The following is a 26409-nucleotide window of genomic DNA, read 5'->3' as shown; positions in this document are numbered from 1 at the left end:
CATCCGAAAAATTGTCATGAAACTGAAGATTTCATTCATAGCAAATCAGTATTAGTCGGAGCCCAAATTTTGTGTTTACATATAATTGAGGTGTGATTACAATTCATCAGCATCAGGATCCAAGGTTCTAAGTTTTAGCTGTACAGTTTGATTGATGTAGCTAAAACTATACCCTAGAAATGCTTAAGTATCGATGGGCTCTTTCCTGTCCTGTTCGGTCGACTTGAACATTACTTAAGAGTTAAGAGGTCTGTAACATCAGAAGAGAAAGCTCAGCTAGTGTTCTGGAGGATACGTCTGAATCTGCTCATGATCTTATGCCTAAGATCATTAATTTGCATTAAAAACCCTGCTAATTCTGAAAAAAAAGGATACAAAGGAATTTTTCAGGATCAACATGTGAGTATAACCAATTTTCACGTCAATTAGCAGATCAGTATGTATACAAACTGGATAGATAAAAAGGACTGTAAAGTGGCACCATTGTAAATTACCGATAAGTATCCTCAGACGAAGATAGCTAATGTTTATTTTGACTTGCAAGAATGTACGCTTGATTGAGCCTAAATGCAATAGAACAGCTCAGGATATTGGAGATATCAGAATCAGACTTATATTGAAGCTAAGATATAAGGTCTAAACTATTTTCGATAAATGAAGTTAACTGAAACACACCTGACTGTGATTTGGGCTGTTCTTCAAGGCCGTACAAAGCGCATTTTGCATAGGTAAGAAGTCGCACATGGCGTGGTGCACCTAGATTACCTAAAATTGACCTCAGTAGTCCACTGAAGTAAATATCACAAGTGTAAGCAGCAAAAATGGGTAAAGACGAAAGCAGTGTAACATGCTTATGCACTGACAAAAATATTGCTTACTCTGTTCGAAGTATGGTGAGAAAGTCAGGAGGCAAGGACTCCATAAACGAAGATATATCATCCATTCCCAGAGAGTTCAGGTCCTGCTTTAAACGCGTTTTCTCTTCAATAGACATTTGTGTTCCAAGAATTGATTTGCTGATGAACATGACAATCATGCACGGGTTATGCCGACAATATAATCAGTAAGTAAATTATGACAAGTAAAAGGGTAGTACATGAAACGTAATTGAGCTCTAGCGATACGAATCAACTCAAGTTACAATGCTGGAAAAAAATCATTTTATCAGAGTTCTCATGTCTGAACTTATTCATAGGTCAATTGTTGGACCATATATCTCTAATAAAATCATAGAACAAAACCATGCAAGTGTATTCATGTAAAGAATAAAATGTCTGAAATAGCAAGCATTATGAGCAAATAATTTTATTAGATACAGAACACAGTCCATGCAGGCTTTTTCAGTCAAAGAATAAATGGGTAAAGTACTATAGAATATGAATACATGTTCATCTTTTGTTGTTCCTTTTCTTCTTATTTCAAAGAATCCAATAATATCTGAATGACTGAAAATATTTTTTCACATTTTTACAGTTTTGACAAGTACGCATCAGGCTTTGTTGGGAAAAGGTCATAAGCATGTACCTTTCGATAGTCCTCCCAGTGAATATTACGGGAAAGTACTTAGCATATTTGCCAACACCAAAGTGTTCACCTAACTCCAGAATTTTTTGAGAATCCAACAATATCAACGCTTTCCACAGCTGACAATAGTCCAATCTGAACTTTTGGTCTAATTCTTTATAAATTCCATGATCAAGCAGCACTGCAAAAATATGGATCACTTAACCAACTAAAAATAATTTAAAGCTCACTTTACAAAATAGAATCTAATGACTGGAATATATTAAGTGTCTACTCTCTTCAAACCATGTGCTTCTCACCATACCGTACATTCTTAGAGCCCCATTGCTTTGCACTAATAAGCCAAAGCAAAAGCCAAAATTTGATTTTTCAAACTTAATTTTGAAGTTGATTTTAAGATATTTTAAACATAGTTTCTTTTTCAGATGGCTTTTAAGTCGATATGAACACATATATAAAAGTTTTACCTACAAATTAATTTTTGTTCCCTAATAAGCCATTTTAGCTTATTAAGAAATATGGGCAAACGATGAGGACCTAATCCTACAATATAAATATATGCATATAGACATGCAGGAAATGCCATGTTTTTAAGCAAAAAAGAGCACCTAATGAAAATTTCCCTTGGCCTTGAGGAGAAACTAATATATTTCCAGGATGAGGATCGCCATGAACAAAACCATGTACAAAAATCATTTCGCCAAACAGTTCAATTAATGCTTTAGCTACCTGAATGATAAGCATAGAAAGGTACCAAAAACAGAGAAAAATCAATTAGCTAGTCAGTGAATAAAATTTTAATATCAAGTATAACAAGCAAAATTAGAATAAATTAATATCCTTCTTTGTTCAGAACTTCAGATTCTGCAATCTCCTTAGGTAATACATAAACAAGTACCAATTATACTTCCGACAAGAATACACTTGTACAATCTGTGTTATATAAAAATATGTGGACCAAATAGTGAAAAATGCACAGCATTTTCTAAACTAACCATGCCACAGATCTGTCTGTAAGGTGTTAAGCAACAATTTCAAATTGTGAAATCTAAAATGCTTACAAGTCATAAGACAAGAATATTATATCAACAATTCTCTACACATTTGAATGACTTCCTAGCTAAAGGTGACCAAAAACTATGACACCAGATAAATAGAAGTGTAGCAATAGATCTTCCATGTCTTATGCATGAACAATCCAAATCATTAAACCTTATTTGGGCTGGGCATGCCATATTACTTGTACCAATCTTATGTAGGTACACACTTATGTGCTTGTCTATTTGGAAACCCTTTCTAATTTTTGTCAAATCAACAATATGGATTCATGCAAGAAAATTTCTCAGGAAATCATTCAGGATAAAGTGATAAACAAATGTTTGGTGCCAAGAACTAAAAAGAAACCTTTGTTGGACTGATATCTGCTTTCCTTAGGGAGTTCAAGTTATCAACCTGTCACAAAAGTAAGAAAGATGTAATATGTTCCATCTATTTTTGCATTACAGAATTTTCAGATACAATAGCAACTGGAGGTAATGTCCTCCACCTCCTTCCTATTCCTTTCTCTATGCAGAATTTCTCTCTTTCCTTTTCCATATCTTTATGGAGTTTACACTTAACAGAGTATGTTTCGATAATGGATGAGATCCAATTGATTGATGAATGAAGCTCCAATATAAACTTTATAAATATCACCAAGAAATAGCAATTTACCTTGTAGCCAGAACAAAATTCCATTGTCAAAACCTCCTTGCTTGTTAGTTCCTATAACAGCTTTAACTTTAGTCAAAGTTATATACACAAACCAAAATTATTAGCACTGTATGCAGCAACAGATTAAAATGTGATATAACAACTGATGACCCAAAATATTAGCAATGAGTTGAATAAGTCTGTCAAAGAAAATTTTACTTCAGTAGCACAAAATTTATCCAATAGAAAACTTCTCTTCAATAGCACAAAAGTTTAGCCAATGGAAAACATTTAGTATCACAAAAGTTCAACCGATAGATAGCATGGAAAACTGATAGAACTAAATGATTCTTTTAATTTTCTTTTGGTTTCAGGCAGTCATTTTTTTTTATGGTAGCCAATTGCTTGTTCATTGTTTAATCCTATAAAGTATTAATTTACACTTCTCAAAATGCAATCAAGCTGTTGTTCGAAGTTCAACATTGGATGCTCATTTCTTGCATGATGTAGCAAGACATTAATTTCTTTGTTGTTCAATAGAAAACTAGGGTTCTAGTGAACAAATTTCTCTGAATGCACACATTCTTGGCTTACTGGTTTTATAAGCTAGGTGCAAAATAAGCACTAGATGATGGCCAAAATAGTACTAGCTTGTAATCTCTCTCAAATAAGCACTAGATCATGTGAAGGGCTTTAGATATAACTGTTTTCATAAGCTAAGTACAACTGGTTGGAGATGCTCTAAGAATAAAGGTTGGACAGGCTCCATACCCAAAACACGCAAGGTACTTTGACAACATTATTTTTCCTGAAGCAGCTAGCTGTTCTCTCAGAATTCTTAGCCTCTTGGATAAAATCTGCAATACAACAACTGTAAGTTCTATACAATAGAAACAACAAATTGAGTGCACAGTGCAGCTATAGGGGTCCTCACTTTTTAAGTGCCTAAAATCAGCTACAGGGGCCCGGAAATATTTTCAGTGTCCAAAATCCACATACACAGATTAACCAAAGTTTGATGCTAGTAAAATGCACAGAGAAGTGCACAAAGGGGTGAGATACACCTGATGTTTTAACACATCATGAATTATTTAAAGAAATTGAAAAGAAAACGTATAATGAATTTAACTGATATAACTATGTCCAATCGTGTTATATAGAGTACATTGAACTTTTCTTTTAAAAAAAGCATGTATTGATTGATTTGAACAAACACGAGATCTGTACTGTTGATCTTTGATTCCTTGAAAGGAGCAGGCAAACTGATTAAAAAAAAAAAAGACAACAGCAACTAGCTTTACTGAATGCAATACTATGGCTCGAGCAAAATAATAGATGGCTCTATACATCATGAAACCAGAACATCAAAGAAAATTATTTCAACTGATAATACATAAAAGTAACACAATATTTATTAGAAATAAAGAAACTTCCATGCATTTACCTAGTTCCATTGACATGGTTCTCTCAAACTCAGTCAATAACTTCTCAAACCTATAATCAGGAAAAATCTGCAAATAGAAAACCATCAAATTTTCAATTCCACCAATAAATTACTCTAATTTCTTAGATCTGAACTTCAATAAACATAAGGCATGAGAAAAGAAAATAAGAATAGTTTACCACACTGGAAAAGTCAATTATTGTACCAATTGTAGTCAGTAAGTACTTTACTTTTTAAAGTTATCCAATTATGGCAACTACCATAAAAGGCTAAACAGTGTCAAAAACAGAAGTAGCATCACGCTAATAAGAAATCAGTGGTTTGCTTTGGATTTAAGAAATAACCCCAAATCAACTTTTCATTAATGATGCCACAAACTAAAACACTGATAACATTCCTTAAACATATCATGGCACATGTCAAGCTTTACAATCAATGAAAATTTTACGTTGTACATTTATGGCAACTGCCACTTAAAACAGTTAAGAGTCAAGCTAATCAACAAAAAAAAACAATTGCTTGCTTAGGATTGCATACTCTCTTTTTTACAAAAATTTTGCCAGGGACACTAGTGCTTCAAGAATGGTTTATTTTTAGAATTTTAGTAACAATCTTGATGTTAAAAAAGCTGACAGTTGACAATATAATTGAACTGTGCTCATTACCTGCTCTTCTTTCAGAATATTGTGTAGATGATAGTAATAAATTACATGGGTAAAAAATAGTTTTCATGTAAAATGAGCTACATGCACAAAATACAATTTTGCAAATCAATGGAAATCGCAAAATTGAAACATGTAACATACCCAAGAGAGAGATTTTGACAAGAAAGACATAGTCATTATGTCTATCTTCATGCGCCGCTCAAGCCCAGGATATTGAACCTATATGACACAGTTAAGATGGAGGTCCTCTAGATTAATATACATGCACACCAAGAAAGACAATGTAGCAAGACATTATAGGGAAATAATGAAATGGCATTTCAAATTGAATATAAAAGGATATCTCCAGTAAAGAGAGGGGAAATATTCACTTCTGTCCGTTTCCACAATTCTGCTAGCAAAATTATGATAAAACCATATCGCTATATTTTTTTTTAAAAAAAAAGGTGCAAGAGATCAGTTTATGCTATGCTCTGAGTCAAAAGAATTGAGATGAAAAATTCATGTTCACATCAATGGATATTGGATGGCTTAGCTGCTTCCATGTAAAATTAGTGTATAAACATTTCATATGGCTAAGCTAAAGTTAGAAATTGTTGTAGCCTAAGTTAATAATCAAAAAATTTTTCAGGTAATCCAACTTTCTCATTGGCTGTGAAATTTAGAAGAATACTCCAACTTGTAATTTGTGTAAAGAGTTGGATAAATTACTAAAGTTTGAAATTGGCAGTTGTCCATCCTTAAATTAAAAGTTCTGTTGACAAGCATCCATAAATTTGATAGATGTGCAAAGCTATAAGGTAGAACTGGGATGGTGGATATAAATTTGTTAGGTCCCTGTGCAAGTTATAACTCTGGATGGTGGATTTCACATAAATGCAATCTCTCTGACTTCTGTCTTGAAACTGTGAGCATGCAGTGTGATGATATCAAGCTGGACATATTTTCAATGGTTTACATAAATGTATTGCAGAGCACAGGACATTACACCCTGCTTCATTTGAATGGTGAAGACATAACAGTATAGGATCAAACAATCACTAAAATATCTTTGAGAACAATAATGGGACAGGTAAGAGATACATGTTCACAGCAACCAACCTTCACAGCTACTTCCTGATTATTATTCAACCGACCTCGATGAACCTGAGCAATTGATGCAGCAGCAATCGGATGTTCATCAAATTCCAGGAATCTGATACTCAAGTATTAAATCTTAAACACTTTTTGCCTGAATTTGGAAACTATGCAACTAATCAACAGAAAATTTCAATAAAATTACGAGCTATTTGTACAGCTGACAAGAGCTATCAACTTTTAAATATACAGCCCTGGGTAAGTCCTGCTTGCAAGAACACATGCATTCACCCCCACTCAGCCTAAAAGTTTAATCTTAGTTGATACAGGTGGTCCATGAAAGTTCGAATGCAGCTAGAGCTAACCATGGGAAACTCAACCCACCACTACTAGCTAAACGTGAACAAATTGGTCCAACAGTGTTATAAAGTCAGTGCATTCATATAGCCATTGCTTAATGCAAATGGCAAGGAGATGACACTAGCACTAATGTCAACCAACCTTAGCTAAGCATCCTAGCAGCCAATTGCGATGGTACACAAGCTATCAAGGACACACATCACAGGCTGACAAAGGGTAAAAAAGTAAACCGAAGAGCCCATGGCATGTCTAGATTGAACCAGCTAAGAAGCAAACTCATGCACAATCTACTCTGACGACAATGAACCACACCAGAGTAACCATCAGGTACATCACAGGTTATATGATAGTTTTATGCAATGAAAAGCATGCAAACTCTACTTTTCAGCACTCTGCATACAGTAGAGAACAAGTTTATGATACCCTTTTTTAGCTATACCTAAGGAAGATTTGATGTTGAACTTAGATAATCTTTTAAGAGACCATAAAATGCCAACATAAAGACATATGACACAGATTTTTTTTTAAAAGAAACAAAATGGAGAAAACCTCACTTCCTATAACCAGTGATGGAGTTTGAGTGAACTACCAATGGGGGACCAAAAAGTTAATGGTATTCATTAACACACTATTAAAATACCAAATTTAGTACTAAAAATACACTACGAATCTATTACACACTAATATCAGGCCTAACTGCCACATGCTTAATGGACATTGCTCTCACAGATCCTGTTACTTCTTTCCACGGTGTGTAGCTCTCTCATCAGTCACCACACAAGAAACAAAGATAAGCAGCAGTGAGCAATTAATATGGCAAGTCCATCAAAATTCACGAACTAAGCCTAACTGTTGAGTAGCTGGTCCGAGAGGATGATCAGCCACACTGGGACTGAGACACGGCCCAGCTGCTATGCTGCATACTACTAGCTACCACACATGGGCTTGTGTGCCAATTGCTGCTGCATAGTAGCTAAAGGAAAATTTTCTGGGGGACCACAACCCTGTTAAGTCCACGCTATCCTCCGAACCTGCCTATAACCACAGCTCTGCATACTACAGATAACACAATCAAGTTTAAAAAATCATGAACCTTTAATACTTACATGCTATGTAAATCCTTGCCAAGTTTCTGCTCTATCACTATTTTGATATCTTGAAAGTTGCATGGAGTTGCCTGAATTATTACAAAAATGTTAAATAAAAAAAAACTAATGAGGCTATACAGTGTACACTAACATTAAGATAGAAATTAACTAGTAAACCTGATCTTGCAGACAAGAGAGTGTTGATGAGTATTCTTTTGGTACTTGTCTTATTGACGAAACAAATTGACCAGCCTTTACATAAAACCCTCTGTTCGCTTCACATAGTTTGAGTATCTTTTTTGCTGAACGCAAATGAACCTACAATATACAAGTAAACATTAAGGATTTACAGATCTATAACCATCTGGAGCTCTTGCTATTTGTAACTGCATTCGAAATGCCGCATGTTTAATCAAGTTATGCTAACTCTGATGGAACTCCTGGAAACATAATCTATTCAAATGAGCATCAGAGCACCCACATTGTGCAACTTTGTTTCCATCAAAATACGAAGACATGGGAAAAGCTTGAGATATCTGATTGATGGCCTTCTAAAGTAAAATATCAAATGAAACGAAAAACTAAAATTATGTCAAGGAAGCTGTCCAACTAAAAGTGTTGAGTTCTAAAAGAAGCAATAGCTATCAATGACGCTGTTTGGTACCAAACCACGATGTTGAATTCATAATTAGAATAGATAAGGCTGTTAACAACGGTTGGTTTGATGCCGTACAGGAAAAAAAAAAGAAATTGTGAGACAGCTTCTCCTATCCCCAAAGTTCCTCATATCCGTTCTTCCTTTGCCAACTGAAACAGTGTTAGGAGGCCAGGAGCAATAGGTCACATGGTCACATGTATCAAAATAAATCCTTCTTCCCACAATCCTACAAGTTCATTTTCCACATTGAAGAAATCAATGACTTCATTCCTACCTACCTAATAATCCATGAGAGAGAAACAAAAAAACAAATTACAGTTTTCCATCGCCATTAACCAGCTTACGCGTGCAATCCGCAAACCGCCAGCGCAACCATACAAACCTCGGAGAGCTTATCCCGGTAATCCGCCGACCCATGAGCCAGCCCACGGAGCGAGTACTTGTAGTCCACTACCACGAAGCCAATCTGGAACAACCAAATCCGCAGCAATGAGCACGAGAAGCATCCGAATTACCCACCCACCCACCCACACACACACACACAGAGATAGAGGTTAGCGTCTCTCAAATTTGGGGGCGAACCGTGTAGACGGCGCGGGAGGAGCGGGCGACGGCGTGGAGCACGGAGGGGGCTGCGCCGCGGCCTTCTCCGGAGGGGAGCGCAGCCGCCACGGCGCCCGCCGCGGCGGCGGCGGCGGCGGCGAGGAGGAGCGGGCCGCGGCGGCGGCGGAGCATTGCAGCGAGGGGTAGGGGTTTGGGGTTTAGAGAGAGGATGGAGGAACAGTCGAGCAGTAGCAGAGTAGTGCTATGTTCGAGAAAAAAAATTCTATCGAGAAGACGATTGAAATTAGGAATTTGTGAAAAATTGGGGATTTGCAACCCGTTATCTTAAAAAGGAATAAAAAGAACAATTTGTTAAACCGGAATATGTGTGTAGATGAAATGATCACTGATGATAATATGATATGCTCCTATGTCTAAAAATAATCAAATCCTGAATGGACATACACTATCTCCAGATAATATATGTTCATATTCACTTCTAGGGTTGAGTTTTTTATGGGACAGAGAGTGTATGTCTTCCAGTTCCACGTAATTGTCAAAAATAATATTCACGTAACTGATTCAAATAAGTGATGAGGCAGGTGAAATAGGACTATGGACGGTAAGACTCATTCGTGTATTTTCTCTAATGGCAGCGAAGAGATGTTAATGGTGGTCCAATCTCCAGCAACCTTGATAGAATAGGTCGCCAGTTAGAGGAGGGGATGGTTTAAGAGAAATGTCTGGGACAAAAGCCCGACAATGGACGGCAGCTATGGTGAAACGGTGAGGCAGTTGTGGTGCGGCCTCGGACAACAGTGATGCTTGAAGTCATTAGGAGTCATAAGCCATACAGTGAGAAGAAAAGGTAGGACAGGGAAGATTTCTTGACTTGAGAAATAGAGGAGACAACAACGGTGTTGGTGGTGGTAGAGAAGGAGAAGGAAGATGAAGATATGAGATGGGTCAGCCAACGGGGCTTGACGGCTCCGATGAAGTGGAGGGCTCATTCGACAGGTGCTTAGCAACAACAACAGGAGATGGTGGTATACTTGGTAAATGGTGATTGATTGAGATTGATCAAGACTAGGATGAGAGGGGTATATTCTTCATGGAGCAATCTTGCCCTTTCCAGAAGTGACATTTTTTTTAAAAAAACAAACAATTGATCATCTTTATGGGACTACAGTCACCTAAAAATACACACAAATTTCAGTCACTATTGGATGGTCCAGATTGTGCCAAGATTTGTATAGCAACCTTATGTTCTCCCTCCCCTTGGTCTGATTGAAATGGCTAGGTCGAGATCGATTAGCTCCATCACCACTCCTTCCCCTCTCTCACCTCATCGAGCCGCCTCTCGGCCTCACTAGTGCCACCGAGTTCTGCTAGACCGGCCTCCGCCCCTCCCCTTCTTACATCCCTTCCCCTCCTCCCCAAACATAGCGGTGGTGAGTTGTATCTGCTCTGTCGTCTTGCAGGTCTAATCGGACGATTTGTGTCGCTAGACGACACGCCACTATGGTCTCCCACCTCATAACACTCCAACAAGGCTCTCCTGCCACTGATGCTAGCAACTCACCCTTTTTTCCCATGCTAGAAGCATACGCTACTGCCGCTTCGTCGCCCACTGCAACCCTAGCCATTCCTCCACCCAACCCTCTCTTACCCCCATCGTCACCATAGCTACCCTTGGATACCTGAATCTGGGCCACTGTCATCATCTTCGGACCGATGTTAGACAAGCGAGTTCTCTTTGAGATGCTTCTTTCCTCTCATGTCTGGTGTACAAGTAGAAGACGGCTCAGTCCGATAGCCAGGGAGCAGCACCTGAAAATTAGCAATCTTCTTATTGTTTATTTTGTCACAGTGCATAGTTTAGTAGTAGTATCTTTTATTTGACACGTTTATTTGACACGGTATAATTCGTGCCATCAATATCAAACAAAGGACAGATAGATCTTGTACTTGCACAGCGTAGGGATGAAAGATAAAAACATATTCCCTCTGCTCCTTATATTATAAGTCATTTAGATTTGTCCAAAATTTACTAGTGAAGAAACCATTTTTGGTCGGTCTGGCAAAATCCACGATAGTCCCGATTCCAAAAAGAACCGAGACTAAAGATTGTTTTTAGTCCCGGTTATAAAAATTTTGATCTTTAGTCCCGGTTGGTAACCATCCCCTGTCAGATGTATGTCAGAGGGCCGAGAATCTTTAGTGCCGGTTGGTGTCAATAACCGAGACTAAAGATCAAATTGAACGCGTAGTATATAATCCCTATTACTTATCCTCTCCTACACAGTTACAACTTAGACAGATCGAATATCTCCCCGTTTGCTTAGATCTATCCTCTCTTCCTCATCCCCTCTCCTCCACCTCCTCCCCTTCCTCATCCCCCCTCCTCCCCTTCCCATCCCAGCGGTCGTGGCAAGCGCGGCAGCGGCATTGTTTTTTCTTTTTTTCTTTAATTTGTGATTCACTGAGATATACAAATATATGATTCATTGTTTGGATCTGTGATGTATTTGATTTGTGTGTAATTTTTACGATTTTGTGATGTATTTGATTTGTGTGTATAAGTAACTTTATGATTTGTGATGTGAATTTGGGATGTTACATTGTTACTTTGATGTGGGGATTTGCCTACTTGATTCGGGAGAAAATAAAAAGGGAAAAAAGAAAATGGGGCCATCTGGTACTACCACTATTGTTTCTTTAGTCCCGGATCCTTACTCCCGGTTGGAAAACCATCCATCAGTGATAAAACCGGAACTAAAGCGGTTCCCAATCGGGAGTAAAAATGGTTTCTCCACCAGTGATCAGACTTCTTAAAAGATTGACAAAGTTTTATAGGAAGTGTAATAGCATTTTCAATAAAAACAAATATAACATAAAAACATAGTATACTCAATAGTAAATTTTATGATTTAGATATTAATAAATTTTTCTATAACCTTAATTACTTAAGCTTGATCGAAGTTGAAAATTTTTGACTTACTTCGAACCCAAAATACCTTGAAGGAAACAAACAGAACGCCGGCGCGATGAAATTAAGCTGCGATGGATAGTTTTGCATTAGGATCATCCATGCATATCCTTAGCACAAAAGAAGCCAATTAATTTACCGTGCTTGTTCACTTCCATCCGTTGCCGATCGAGCGGCGTAACGGCATCGGACGGAGGTAAACAAGCACGACAGACCATCTGGCTTCTTTTCGGCCACGCTGACAAAATCAACCCACGAAAACGGAAAGGCTCGCTCCCGGCCGCTTCCCTCATCATATGCCGCCGAGTTCTTCGCCGACGGTGCCGCAGGCCCGCAGCGCAGCATATCCTGCGGCGGCGCCGTCCGCGTTGAGTGTCTGGTTCGCCTACGCCGACCTCCTGTCGCTGGGGCCAGCGCTTCTGGCCGAGCCATGGGCCATGGCTAGCTGCCTCCTCGAGCTCACGCTCAGATGGAGCGCTGCTGAATCTTCACTCTTCTTGCTAGTGAATGGCATTTGCGATGAGCTGAGCCCCTGCAAGTTGAACGGCATGGTGATCGTAAGGAGGGCCTTGCTGCCGGGATGGGTGCTTGTTCACCTCCGTTCGATGCCGATCAAGCGGTGTAGCTGCAGCATCGGACGTCCCTCTGAGGCTCTGACGTAGGTTGCTCTTAAGTCAGAGATCCTGTTCCCCTTAGAGCAGCTCCAGTGCGCACCTAAAATCGATTTCAACGTGAAAAAACCGAACTATGCACACTGTGGGAAGCGAACCGTATGTGTCAGATGAAAAAGCGACTTCAAAATAGAAGTCGAACATTGATGATAAAAAATTACTTGTTGCTACAGGTTGTGAGGGGGAAGGGAAATTGGGGATTAAGATTTTTTTCATGGGTCCCACCCAAAATCGATTTTAACGCTGTAGGGGTCGAATCAAATGTTTATTCGACTTCTGTGAACCGGACTTACCTAACCAACACTACAAATGCCCTTAGCACTATCGAAAGTATCGATCGATCGAGTTGCTCCTCTGGTCCTTTGGTACAGCTGCTCTACGTCTTGTCGATTTGAATAGATCGCCATATCGGACAAGACAGACGAGACCAAATCAAAACTGTCAACATAATTAACAACCAACCATCTCAAGACTACAGCCAAAATGTGTCGTCGCCATGTTCCAGCTCCAACAACGATCGGCCGGCCGGCGATCGATCTGAAGTTCTGAACAATGAACAATTTGATGGAGCCAACACCAAATTCCCTGCAGGCCGATGCGAGATACCGATGCTCTAGCTGCTTGTATATAAAACCTCTTAGCGATCTCAACGATGAACAACAACCAATTTCTATAGCTGGCTAGCCAGATAAGCACTATTAGGAAAACCGTTTTTCATTCCATAATAGAGCCGCCGTTAGATTGCAGGCGGAACATAAGTGGTCACGCATGTAAAAACCGGTTCCTCGGGCAGAGGAGGCAACAGCAGCAGCAATGGCGTCGTCTTCCAGGACAGCTCTGCCGTCCGCCGTGCTGGCCCTCCGCCTCCTGACGCTGGCACTCCTCGCGGCGTCGCTCGCCGTCATCGCCGCCGACAAGCTCACCCTCGACTTCGGCGGTGGCCTCCCGCCGAAGAAGATCACCTTCAAGGACGTCTACGCCTACAGGTCAGCACCTAGTGATAGGAATCATATTCATATATATGAGACATCGAGCTGGCTGGCGCTGCCTGCCATCACAAGCAGCAGCATCACTATAGTGGAGTAACACTGAAAATCTGATAAAATCCCCATTAAATGGCGGAATGATTTGAATAGCTGAATAATTTGAGATACTTATTTGATGGTACACACAAAATTATAAGGTTCGAAAATAAATATGAAACAATATCATAAGAGATTCATATATAGAGTACTTGTAAAAGTCGTACTGTTTAGGAATTCAATTCAATAAGCATGCTTAATCTATTTATCCCTTCATTAGAAAGGAGCGTGACCTACATACGCAATTATGCATGACAAGTGGGGCAACTAGCTTTTTTTTTTTCTTTTTCAAAGGGTCTAACTAGCTATATATTTCGGTGATGCTAGAACTGCCACGATTCTATGTATTGGTAAAAAAGGCAAAATAAAAGAACTTTTCAATTAATTTGTGTTCTATCGTATAGGTATGTCCTCGCAATCGCTGTCATTGGGTGTGCCTACACCCTGCTACAGATCCCGTTCGTCGCCGTCAGCATCGCCAAGAGGAAGAGGATGATAGGAGGCAGCGAGAATGTGGCATTGTTCCTCATCTTCGCCGATGTGGTAACTCATTCATCTAGCTCTAATTACATTTCGAATTTCAAGACCAACTAGAACAGCATACCCGTTTGGTACGGCTCACCGCTACAGAATAACACATCAATATGACGGTCCGATCAAAACCTGACACTTACAACTATATCAAACACTTTCGAGATCTTGAAAAATTACACTATACGAGGGTGGAGCGACAACTCCTTAGCTCCGCTCCACCCTCTGAGGAGCTTGATCAATAGCTAGTGGAATTTTCACTATGTGCCAGATATTCGCGTTGCTGGTGGCGACGGGGGCGGGGGCCGGGTTTGGCCTCACCTACGACGCGAAGAGCGCATTTGGTGGCTCGAAGCTGCCGGGGGAAGTGGTCAGGTTCTTCAACATGGCCTACGCCGCCGCCGGGCTCATGCTGCTCGCCGCCGCCGCCATGGCGCTCATCATAATGCTCTCCATCTACTCGCTCGTCAGGTGATCGATCGAGATTATATATTGGTGCATGATGGTTAGCTAGCTAGCTTATGACAGCAAAGGCTGGGATTATATTTCATTATCTAAAAAAAGCTAGCTGATGACAAGAGTTAATTATTTTGGTGTACGTTGGGGGAGCAACTGCGTGTAAATTTTAATTTAAATTCCTTTATATTAAATCACCAATAGCTGCACATGTACTGGTTGTTTTGTGATGAGGGTTTGTTATATTATACTATTTCTCTGCTATGCCGATCAATAATATGTGGCTGGATTGATGTATCTTTGATGCAGAGTGGTCTGGATTGAATTCTATTATGAAAAATAAATGTTTGAGAGATATGATGATTCCAAACATATAGCTTATTGAAAATCCTTAACTTTTTTCAGGTGAAACTTATTGCAAATCCTTAATTTTTTTTGTTGAAGTTTAAAATTGTTTCTACTTAAACTTTCAATTAAGATACTATTGATTCCTCATTTTTCCAAACCGCTCACTTTGCACCGCACATCGTTAACCGAGACATTTTTGAGAACATCTGGCCAGTGAGAAAAATAATAAGTCACCCACACCTTTTATTTTAGTGCCATTTGGCTAGCTTTATTGATCATTGAACATAGTTACATCGTTTGCCAAAGTACTTAGAATATAGCCAGGAGGTTCATCGACCCAAATACACGACTCTTTCCTACTAAAAGCTACCATGGCTAATGCATGAGCAACTTTGTTTGCTTCTCTATTACAATGTTCAATAGATGTGCTATCAAAACCTCTCCATATTAGATTACATTCTTCGTAAATAGCTGTTGAGGCTGTTGCCGCATAACCTCCATTCAACATGGTATCGACAACCTGCAAACAATCTGACTGAAATATTACCCTATTAATTCCCAATCTTTGGACCAGCATTAAACCATCTCTCAAAGCTTAAGTCACCCACACCTTAAGAACTAAGAAGAAAACATGTACTCTATAAGAAGGAAAAAAAAGGAAGTGCTTTGTCTTCTCTATCTGTCAGTGAGTAGAGAAAAAAAAGTGTCATTTTCTTTCATCCGCTTGACTTCCTTTCCTCTCTGTCTCTAGTGGCTGCCAGTCGTCGGCAAGCTAAGAGGAAGGATGTCCAGGATTGAAAACATAGCTTATCTACAATACCACTCATGTACCTTGTATCTCAACTCCCAATATTGATTAGAGTAATTTGCGTTTGTAATATAATAAATCGGTGAGTTTTATTGAATGTAAAAACTTGACCATTTACCATGCCGATACCGGTACAACAACTTGACAAGGTGTAAGTTTGACCGCTAAAGTTGTCATGTAAGATATTTGTGCCACGACACCCATCCACCCGGGCAAGGGTGCACATCAGCATCAACACATGATTGGAGAGGTAGTCCTGATGCCAATTGCACTATCCCATGATGTATTCCGATCAACTCCCTACAGCTTGTTCTTTTGACAAATCATCCAGTGTGCTTGCACTATCCCATGATGTATGCCAATTTACACTATCCTATACGTGTTGTTCAAAAAAATCCAATGTAAAGTTGAACAATCGAATGCGATCTCGGTTTGCCTATATATGTGTCTGAATCGGTGAAGAAAAAATGTGCACAAAGAGTGGGTTTGTCATCCAGTGTTCCATATAATTTACACTACCCCTGTCGGTGACATGGGACCGGGAGTATCGTGACTAGAGGCTTGGGCAGCCGCGCTCACCCACGTGGCCTGACCCCCTCGGGGGGGGGTCGGGCCCGAGGGTGACGTGGCCACCCCCCCCCCCCCCCGAGGGGTCGGGCCGCTCCCGTTTCGGCCCCGATGGCTGGGGCGCCCCGACCCCCTGTGGTGTTGGCGCCACGTGTGTGGGTTAGGTGAGCACAGCGGCGCTCACCTAACCGCATTTATTGCGGGTTGGACGAGCGCGCCACGCCGCATTTAATGCAGCGCAGCGCGCTCGCTTATCCGGTCCGTAACCGGTCGCAGTATGTGACCGGTCACAGACCGGTCAGATCGTGGGTTAGGTGGCAGCAGGCGGCCTGTCACACGCCTCGCCCCGTCCCATCGGAATGATGAGAGCCTCCAGGCACTTGTCCCTAGCCGGAGCCGGCGTGCTAACTCCTGGAGTTAGCACGCCAGTCCCGGCCAGATACATTCCAGGCTTCATCGCAACCATTGCAAGGAAGTCATTGTATGAAGAGGGACAGACGTGCGGCATGCTAAACTGACACGTGGTGGACAAGAATGACCGGTCTGTGACTGGTCTGACGCCGGTCACGTCATCGGCAAACAAACCGTGCTCCCACGTTGCATCCGTTTCCGGCAAAGTGGAGGTAGGTATGACCCATCCCATCGGAGGGGTCATTCGGACAGCGGCCATTGCAAATCTCCGCCCATTAATGAAGGAATGACAGGGTGATCCCCTGGGTCAGGTGAGTGACGGCGCTGGGCCTCACTCAAGGACAAGCTGTGATTTAGCTTTCAAGCGAAGGCGCGAGCCAAGTTCTGGTCAAGATAGGGTGAGTCCCCACCCAAAAGAAGGGTAGGTAGAAGTGGTGCATGTGGTATCCCCTTGAGATATAAAAGGAGGACCTTGCCCACTGAAAAAAGGGGTTTTTTTTGGGAGATCCAGAAGAAGAATAGGAGGGACGACTCTGAGAAGACCTTAGCTCGTAGAGGAGAGAAACAGGAAGAGGGGTTTTAGAGCCTGAACTCCCTTGCTCTCCAGCTCTCTGTAACTCCTTCACACACAGATCCACCAGAACACAGGAGTAGGGTATTACGCTTCTCAGCGGCCCGAACCTGTCTACATCGCCCGTGTCTCGTGCATTTGCTCTCTCGCGAATATTCCACAGATCGAGGGCGAAGAACCTCACTTAGCGCCCCCGGCCGAACCGGCAAAGGGGGGCCTGCGCGGTCTCCCGGTGAGGAGCCCCAAGCTCCGTCAACCCCTTCTAGGAGGGTTTTGCAATGGTTATGCAACTTTATGCCAACTATGAATGGAGATTCACAGATAGGCTGGAATAAATGTGTTCTTCTTATTTTGGCTTTTCCTATTTAAGTGTGTTCTATTTTATTTGAACTATACTATTATCTCGAGTGCTATTTTGTAATAATTGGCTGTAGCTCTTCTTGAGCAAAGGCCGGGATATTATATTCCATTATCTAAAATAAAAAAAAAGGAGGGTTTTACACAGGGGTGTTCCATATAACTGATGTGGCATCCTCGCCTAGATGGATGGCTGACATAGCAAAATTTCTGACATTACTGTCATCTGAACCACACCATGCAAACACATCGACTACCGATCGAGCCAAGTTACTGTATCGATATATTCAATATTTTAATTTTTAACTTCTTGCTCTTAGGTGGTGTTTAAAACCGATAAAGATTAAGTCGGCGCATGTAAAAAAAGAAAGTCATTAGTATATGATTAATTAAGTTTTAATTATCACAAACATAACAAATTAATCACCACTGGAGAACTGATCTTTGCTAGGTCGGTCTAAAACCACAATAGTCCCGGTTCCAATAGTAATCGGGATTAAAAATCATTTTTTGTCCTGGTTGACAAGCCCACCTCACTTTTATGATCTTTGGTCCCGGTTGGTGTTACCAACCGGACTAAAGATAATTTTTATTCCCGATTCAGAAATCGTCCTGTCCCTCTCTATCTTTTAGTCCCGGTAAAATTCAACGCGAGTATATAATCCCTCACCCTTATCCTCTCATCCTCGCGCGCAAACAATTCCTTCTCCCTTTCCTCCTCTCTCCACTCTCTCTTTCCTCCTTATCCTTTTCTTTTTCTCCCTTATCCTCGAGCGAGCGGCGGGCATTTGCAGAGAGGCGATTACTTTGTGATGATTTTGGGGATGATTTTGTGATGTAAATTTGTGGGTGATTTTTAGATGTTTTTTTGAATTTGTAGATGATTTTGTGATGTAAATTTGTGGATGATTTTTAGATGTCTCTATGAAGTTGCGGATGAATCTGTGATGTCAATTTGTGGATGATTTTGTTGTTGAGTTTGGTGTGAAATAAATATGCAAGTAGCAAAAAAAAAAGCGCCAACCACGTGGCACTTTTATTTTTAGTCCCGTATTAGTCCGGTTATTTCAACCGGGACTAAAGATGATGCCCATCTTTAGTCCCGGATTCAGGGTTCTAGTTTGCAACCCGGGAGTAAAGGAAGTTGCAAACCGGGACTAAAAACCACTTCTCCAGTAGTGAATGGATATATTTGATATTTTAAAACAACTTGTATATAGAAAATTTTCATACAAAACACACCGTTAGCAGAAAAGCATGCTAACAAATTTTAATCAGAAAAGAGCAGGGCCTTAATCGTATGTATCAGCTGAATTCCTGTATTGCGTTGAATTTAATTACTTGAATATAGTAAATAAGAAAAAAATATACTCCCAGCAAGTTAAATACTAGTAGTAATAGCCGTATTCAGCAGTTCTCATGTGGTGTGTAAAGTGAGATAAAAAAAAGTCGAAAACTATTTATTAGAGGTTAAGTGCTCCTTTACGATGCATTAATTAATTAACCACTAACTAATAATTAATCAAGCCGGTAGGCGCAGCGTGGCCCATTTTCTCCCTGGGCCCTAGCCTAGTAAGCGTACCCTCTCCGGCCATGAAAGCCCAAAATTAATCACTTGATGCAACCCTAATCAACTAACTTTAACCTTATCCAATGCATCTAGAGCCTTCTCAAACTAATCAATTATTATTAATTCAAAACATAGTACACATGTACACGTAGACAAGTATGTACCAGCACAAATTAATTAATGCAACACACACACACACACATATATATGGCTTTACGAAACAATTACAAAAACCACTAACAGTAATAAATTAATGGCGCACGTTGTTTCAAAGAGAGTTAACAACTTCGTACTCGATCGGACGAAACACAAGGCGTGCAGTCTTCCTCTCTTAATTACTCATCCTGTACGAGCTAAGCTAGCTTCGATGATCCCATCCGTCCATCCGCGCCGTTGGGTGATCCGTGGCTCGTACCACAGCCGTACGATGGATATAGGCATAATTATATATGCAACTTTGAATCCAACCGACGCTGGTGTGGGGCCCACCTGCAGCCTCACATCGGCACCAGCTGACCGTCGCTATAAAGTAGGCTTTCCCGCGAGTTCGTTCTCTCAAAATTCGAAGTCGATCGCCATCTCCAATTCTCCATCGATCATCTATCTCTCACGATCATCTCGCCGGAGCTGTGTAGTGGTGGTGAGGAGGAGAATGATGATGAGGTGTGGTTGGTCGGCGGCGGCGGTGGTTGCGGTGGTCGTCATGGTTGGTGTGATGGTGGCGTCGCCGGTGGCGGGGGAGCTAGCTCGGGTGGAGCACCCGACGAAGGAGGACGGGTCGCTGGCGGTGCTCGTCGTTGGCGACTGGGGGAGGAAGGGGCAGTACAACCAGACGTTGGTTGCCACCCAGGTATATACATTACATTGCATGTCTGAGACCCGACTTATCTATTTATTTAACTTATAAATGAATTTACGAGCTCGTGTGTGTAGCTGACAACGAAGTAAATTTAGGCGCCGCCTCTATAGTTTTTTTCCGGTGGCGGCAATGCTTGATCGGTCGATCAATCCATCGCTCACGAATGTATTATGTTGTCGATCAATTATTGCTCTTGTAGAGCTACAATACAGGTAGTAGAGGACTAGTAGGTATAACCGGTATGTACATTGCTTATTTGTGATGTGAGACCAACTGATCGTGGATCGACCACGCTTTCAAACCGCTGCACTCTTTTTTTTCCCCATTTCTTTGAGTAATTTTTAATTAGGGCTAGCTAATATATATACATGCATATATACTCCCTAGCTCCATTGCAAAATATGTTTATTTTACAGTTTTAACAAAGAATAAGGTTGAGTAGAAAAGATTATAATGCATGGCCCTAGATATGATTGGGATGGGAGAGTGGTTAGGGTTATATATGGGAAAAATATTAAATGGGGAATGGTTGATAAGATAAATAGTATTTTAGAAGTGCTTATATTTTGGTGCTTAAGACCACATAATTAGAATATGCATATTACATTTTTGTAGGCGGACAAAAGTGATTTTCTCAAGCAACCAACTTATCCGTAGGTTTATTTAATAATGGCTTTCTCTATATACAGTCAATCTGTAGAAAATTTGTTCGTGAAATGATATTATTGTAGAAAATTTATTCGTGAAACCATATTATTGTAGGTGGATGCATGATTAAGCTGACCGCAAGGCAATTTTGCAGAATAACTGTATAACGGCCTGCCTATGATTATTCCTTTATATGTAGAGACAATATTCTTTATATTCAAGCACAATATTCTTTTTTTTTAAAAAAAACAAAAGAACATAGAGTACTAGTGTAGCTCGTACTGATTTTGTTGGCTGCCATATAGTGTAATAGCTGGCCGTTGTAGTTATTGTTTTGATTATATTTTTTGAAAGTGCAGTGGTTTATATTAAAAAAAATTACAAGACAACAGCCCTGGAAAGCTATAATCAGGAAAAGAAAATAAAACCACTACAGATCGACAACACTTGCACAAGCCAAAGAGCTAACACTACGTACGCTGACCGCTATTACTGTAGACATTAATTGTTTTGATTATAGATCTACTAGAGGCAACTCTATGTCTCTATCTCAAATTAATATTTTACGTACCCAGCTGCCAGGTCTGTTTATAGAGCACGAGCCATGAAATAGCTTCAACTTTGGCAGCATGGTATATTGGGGCCAGGAGAAGGCTCAACTGTGTGGAGTAGAATAGGTGACAATAACTGACATCAACCTTCCATATATTTGTTTTCGTGGGAAAATATGAAGTCATCGGTGATTATTGTCTACAAATTAATACTCCATCCGTTTCAAAATATAAAGTGTATATTGTTTATTTGTTTGTTTCGGTAGGACAAACCTTTGACCAACAAACTAGTAGGATATATAATTTCTTTTGACAAAAAACTAACTAAATTTATGATATTCGTATTTAAGTTACTTATGATTATGTTTTTTATTACATAAATGATATCCTAATAGAGCAACGGATGGAGTACTTCATCTGGTAAAACTTTCTTTTTCAACTTTTGGACGTGTGCACAATTTATATTAGAATAAATTTATAAAATACAATAAGTTTAGGAGATTACAAAGTACTTTTTAAGATATATCTGAAGTCATTACTTTTTGAAACTAACTATATTATATAGGCTATATATGGTCAAATTTTGCAAGTTAAATTGGATCTTGGCACCCATCAATTATTTATGGACAAATGGAGAAGTACAACATTAATTAGTCTGTGAACGATATCGACTCTACCATACTACGGTTGACCTCAAAGACTTCTCTCAATGCCTTTGGAGGCCCCTATTAATGAGCACCAATAATGAACTAGCTAACAAATTTTAGTTATTATTAATGTGAATGCATGCATGTTTGGTGCCCTGAAGCTTATCATGCATGGGGTCTTCATTTACATAAGTAGCCGAAAGTATTTGTTAGGTAAGGCATGTCACTATTATATAGTGCTATTTCTGAAGCAAACAAACGAGTTCAAATTAATTGAGATGGACAATATTCAAATTATTGTTGGCCACAAACTTAAATTGATTGGGTGGGTCTCCCCAAGAGAGCTACTACTAGCTAGCTCCCTGCATGTGTCAACTTGAACTGGATTTTTCACATTTTGGTCCTTTTAAAAAACTTATTTCGTAAATAGACTCCTAAAAAAACTTATCCTAAAAATAGTCCTTTTTGGGGCGCCAGAGTGGCTGGCGCCGTCGTTCAACAGGACGGCGCCAGCCTCTTTGGCGCCGTCCCCCTGCCGACGTGGCGGGGCGATGCTGAGGTGGCTAGGGGGCGTGCGCCAGAGTGGCTGGCGCGCCCCCCCCCCCCCCCCCCCCCCGAAATTTTTTATTTTTGTTTTATTTGTTTGATATTTTTTTCACGCTTAGGGACACACAAGAACCAACCATAGAAAAATTGAACTCAAATGGACGTAATATATGACATGTAGAATTTTTCCTCTCCTCTCCTCTCTCTCCGAACTAGTGCAGAGGAGAGAGATGTGCAACTTTTTTATTTTTATTTTATTTTTTTGATATTTTTTTCACACTTAGGAACTCACAGGAGCCAACCATGTAAAAAATAAACTCAAACGGACGAAATATGTGGCATGTGGAATTTTCCTATGTACTGTTTAAAAAAATATAAAAAAATGAAATAAAAATAAAAAATTGCATCTCTATATACTGTTTAACTTATATATATGTCATTTCATGTGGTTATATTTTGAATTAGATTAAGTAATTTCATATAGTGGTAGAGTGCATTATGTTTAACATGCTGATCAAAGGGTTTTACTAAAGGAGTTATGGTCTAATTTTAGTGAAGGTGCAAAGTAGACTAAGTGGTATGCTAGATATTTTCAGACTTAGCTAAGTGGTAGTTCGAGTTTAAATTTTTTTTGTGGTTGGTTGTATCGTGATCCTGAGTGTGAAAAAACATCCGAAAAAATAAAATAAAAATGACACCGTTGCAACTCCATACAGAGAAACAGGAATGGAGGCGGCGGCGCCAGCCATGCTGGCGCCCTCCTCCCTGGGGCGGCGCTAGCCTCCTCCTGCCACGTCGGTTCGCGTGCGCCACGGTGGCAGGAGGACGGCGCCAGAGAGGCTGGCGCCGTCCCACTCTGGCGCCCCAAAAAGGACTATTTCTGGGACATGTTTTTTCAGGGGTCTATTTGCGAAATAAGTTTTTCAAAAGGACCAAAATGTGAAAAATCCAGTCAACTTGAACCTATAGCTAAATTAATTAGCTAATGTGGATATAATAACTAGCTTATCATTTCCCTCCAAATCAAAATCAAAATTGATTAGTAATATGCATGACAATTAAGTTGCCATCCAGCTCATGCATGCCTATCAAAGACTGGCCACAATGTGTGTACTTGAATTGTAAATGCAGATGGGCGTGATCGGGGAGGAGTTGGCTGCCGACTTCATCCTCTCCACCGGCGACAATTTCTACAACGATGGCCTCACCGGCGACAACGACACGGCCAGCTTCCAGGAGTCCTTCACCAACATCTACACCGCTGATAGCCTCCAGAAGCCTTGGTACATTGGTAATAATAATTGCAACAATAATATTATGTCCACCATATACATACATATTGAGATGTCAATGATAAACAAGATCTCATCGGTTATGTGTCTTGATCTAGATTGGTCTTCTGTAGTTAATTTTACTATCCTTAAAAAAAAAAAATAGGAGGTACCATATTTTTCTAATATAAAATTTGATATCAGGTAACTCGATGTATCAAAATATTTTTTTTAAAAAAATCCAAATGTTTTCTCAAGTACCGTAAAATTCCTCATCTCTCATACCCACATATATTTATATGCGCAATTGCATGTGTATAGTTCTCGGCAACCATGACTACACTGGAGATGCCCTCGCACAGCAGAGCCCCGCCATTCGCGCCGTCGATAGCCGTTGGACCTCCATTAACAAGTCCTTCATCGTCGACTCAGGTATGTACTTGCATATGACACATCGTCGTATCATACCAACCAATTCATCCAAAAGCTTTCCATAGGACGATACGTCTGAAGAAGAAAAAGAAATATGTGTAACAATTGCTCATTTTTTAAAATATATGAAATTAAAGATATCGCGGAGTTCTTCTTGGTGGACACGGTGCCATTCGTGCAGAAGTATTGGAACGAGAGCAAGTTCGACTGGAGACAGGTCGCCCCTCGTGACACCTACCTCTCCACTCTACTCACAGTAAGTTATTGGGTAAACTAGGCCTTTGCTTAAACAGAAACTATACACTACTAGAAAAATGATTTTTACAAACGAAAGCATTCTTACTGGCGGGCTATATAGTTCATATGTACACGAACTAGAGCTGTTATTTAATCGCGGTTGCTTGCACGGATGCAGGATTTAGGAGACGCGATGTCGCAGTCGAATGCGACGTGGAAGATCGTGGTTGGACACCACACCATCAGCAGCGGCTGCGAGCACGGCAACACCACCGACCTCGTCGCCATGCTCCTCCCTGTCCTCAAGGTACACCCTATACATTGAATCATCGATCAGTTTAAGTTCACGTATGAGCTGAGTTCAAATTCTCTGGCAAAATCCACACAAATTAAATCCAAACCCTGACCGAAACACTCCTTTTTTTTTCTTTCGAAAACTTCAGACCTATGGGGCTGACATGTACATCAACGGCCATGATCATTGTTTGCAGCGCATCACCAGCATTGACAGGTAATTATAACTTTAGCACCAAAAAAGTTTTACGATCTTGAAAGGTACTGGGCATTATATTTTGTATGCAAATATCATTTTTTTATCATGTAAAATTTGATAGGCATCAATAGGTGTCACATATATTTTGTAGTGCAAAATTTAGTATTCGAGAAATGTAAAATTTGTCCTTTAGCACATACCACTATTACATTGGTTACCATTCTAGCTACCATTGGTGTTAAGTTTAAATTCTTTTTCTTATCGAATTCGATGAAATAAAAATTATAGCCCACTTGAATTCATCACGAGCGGGGGCGGGTCGAGGGCGTGGGCGGGGAAGTTTAAGCAAACCTCGGACAAGCTGGAGTTCATCTACGACGGGCAAGGGTTCCTGTCGATGCAGCTGACGATGGCGGAGGCCAGCTTCGCCTTCTATGACGTCACCGGCGCCGTCCTGTACAGCTGGCAGCTCGCCAAGTCAACCTCCACCAACTAGTGATCAAAGTCAACACTTAATTATTGTGTTAATTAGCTGCTTATGTGTGTGAAATTGGAACAGTCAATGTACTGCTTCAGTTATCGATATATATACTGTGACAAAAGATGCACGGTGTATAAATAGTGTGTGTGTTTGTATACGTAAGTATGCAAGAATGTTGCTGTTTGTAATTGCATCCTAAGTTCATGGGATAAGTTATAATGGCTATCTAAATGATATTCAGTGTGCGTATATGCTAATGCTTATATGAGATCTGATTTTTATCCATTATGTCGAAAAAATATGTACAAATGCTTTTGTTTCAAGTAGTTCAGAAATGAATAATGTCGTTTCATCTGGTAATCCAAACTGCTACTTGATCCCCTTTTTTTTGGTGAGGAGCTAATTAATCTTTTTTAAAATTATCTAACTCTTCCCTCAAAAAACAAAATCTAACTCTCCTTCTTGAGAAATTCAGCAAATGCGGATTTCATATATGAAGGAACCGACATATAATTGCTGCAAACTCTATGTTTTTATTTTTGAAAAAAGAAAATCAAAATTATGAGCACATGGTCACAGGCATTGCACCCACACCTAATCTAAATTTTGTACAAAAATAACCACAAATTAGGACCCCCAACAACTACAGATACGTTCACGATAGAAAATGAATAATCAATCTTTGAATTCACATGATCAGTCGTCTACCACTGTCAGCCTGTTAGGGCTCAATGCAACCACTGAGCTCTAAAGAGTATTGCTGGCTAAATGGACTAATTGTGTGTGTGTGTTAAAAAACATTGTTGGATGGGCCATTTCAAAGCCCATTAGT

At 40.2% G+C, this 26409-nt stretch overlaps 3 protein-coding genes across 6 annotated transcripts; 2 read left to right on the top strand and 1 right to left on the bottom strand.

Annotated features, from left to right (window-relative positions):
- Positions 1-11: 11 nt before the first annotated feature.
- LOC9268625 (uncharacterized) lies at positions 12-9290 on the bottom strand. 4 transcript variants are annotated; one of them, XM_015762158.3, is made up of 17 exons: positions 9091-9290; positions 8825-8974; positions 8584-8734; positions 8028-8168; positions 7869-7939; positions 6427-6520; positions 5467-5544; positions 4661-4727; positions 3988-4073; positions 3238-3288; positions 2929-2976; positions 2133-2253; positions 1525-1705; positions 879-1016; positions 676-788; positions 495-563; positions 12-358 (listed from the first exon to the last, which is right to left on the bottom strand). In XM_015762158.3, the coding sequence occupies exons 2-17, from the start codon at positions 8923-8925 to the stop codon at positions 273-275; spliced, it is 1596 nt and encodes a 531-aa protein (XP_015617644.1). In that variant the 5' UTR covers positions 8926-8974; positions 9091-9290; the 3' UTR covers positions 12-272. The 4 variants fall into 4 exon arrangements, with proteins under 4 accessions (XP_015617644.1, XP_066161608.1, XP_066161609.1 ...); XM_066305511.1 differs by having other exon boundaries at positions 8853-8974; XM_066305512.1 differs by lacking the exon at positions 495-563 and having other exon boundaries at positions 8853-8974.
- Positions 9291-13220: 3930 nt separating this feature from the next.
- LOC107277860 (CASP-like protein 4D1) lies at positions 13221-15077 on the top strand. The gene is made up of 3 exons (XM_015761211.3): positions 13221-13697; positions 14198-14336; positions 14596-15077. Exons 1-3 carry the CDS (start codon positions 13525-13527, stop codon positions 14797-14799), a joined length of 516 nt encoding a protein of 171 aa, XP_015616697.1. The 5' UTR covers positions 13221-13524; the 3' UTR covers positions 14800-15077.
- Positions 15078-19947: 4870 nt separating this feature from the next.
- LOC9266367 (purple acid phosphatase 4) lies at positions 19948-25826 on the top strand. The gene is made up of 7 exons (XM_015761037.3): positions 19948-20262; positions 23795-23954; positions 24256-24366; positions 24504-24622; positions 24782-24910; positions 25047-25114; positions 25385-25826. Exons 1-7 carry the CDS (start codon positions 20065-20067, stop codon positions 25590-25592), a joined length of 993 nt encoding a protein of 330 aa, XP_015616523.1. The 5' UTR covers positions 19948-20064; the 3' UTR covers positions 25593-25826.
- The last annotated feature ends 583 nt before the right edge of the window (positions 25827-26409 follow it).

Source organism: Oryza sativa, chromosome 11 (assembly GCF_034140825.1).
Source record: "Oryza sativa Japonica Group chromosome 11, ASM3414082v1".
Classification (NCBI taxonomy): domain Eukaryota; kingdom Viridiplantae; phylum Streptophyta; class Magnoliopsida; order Poales; family Poaceae; genus Oryza; species Oryza sativa.
This window is presented reverse-complemented; position numbering and strand designations above follow the sequence as displayed.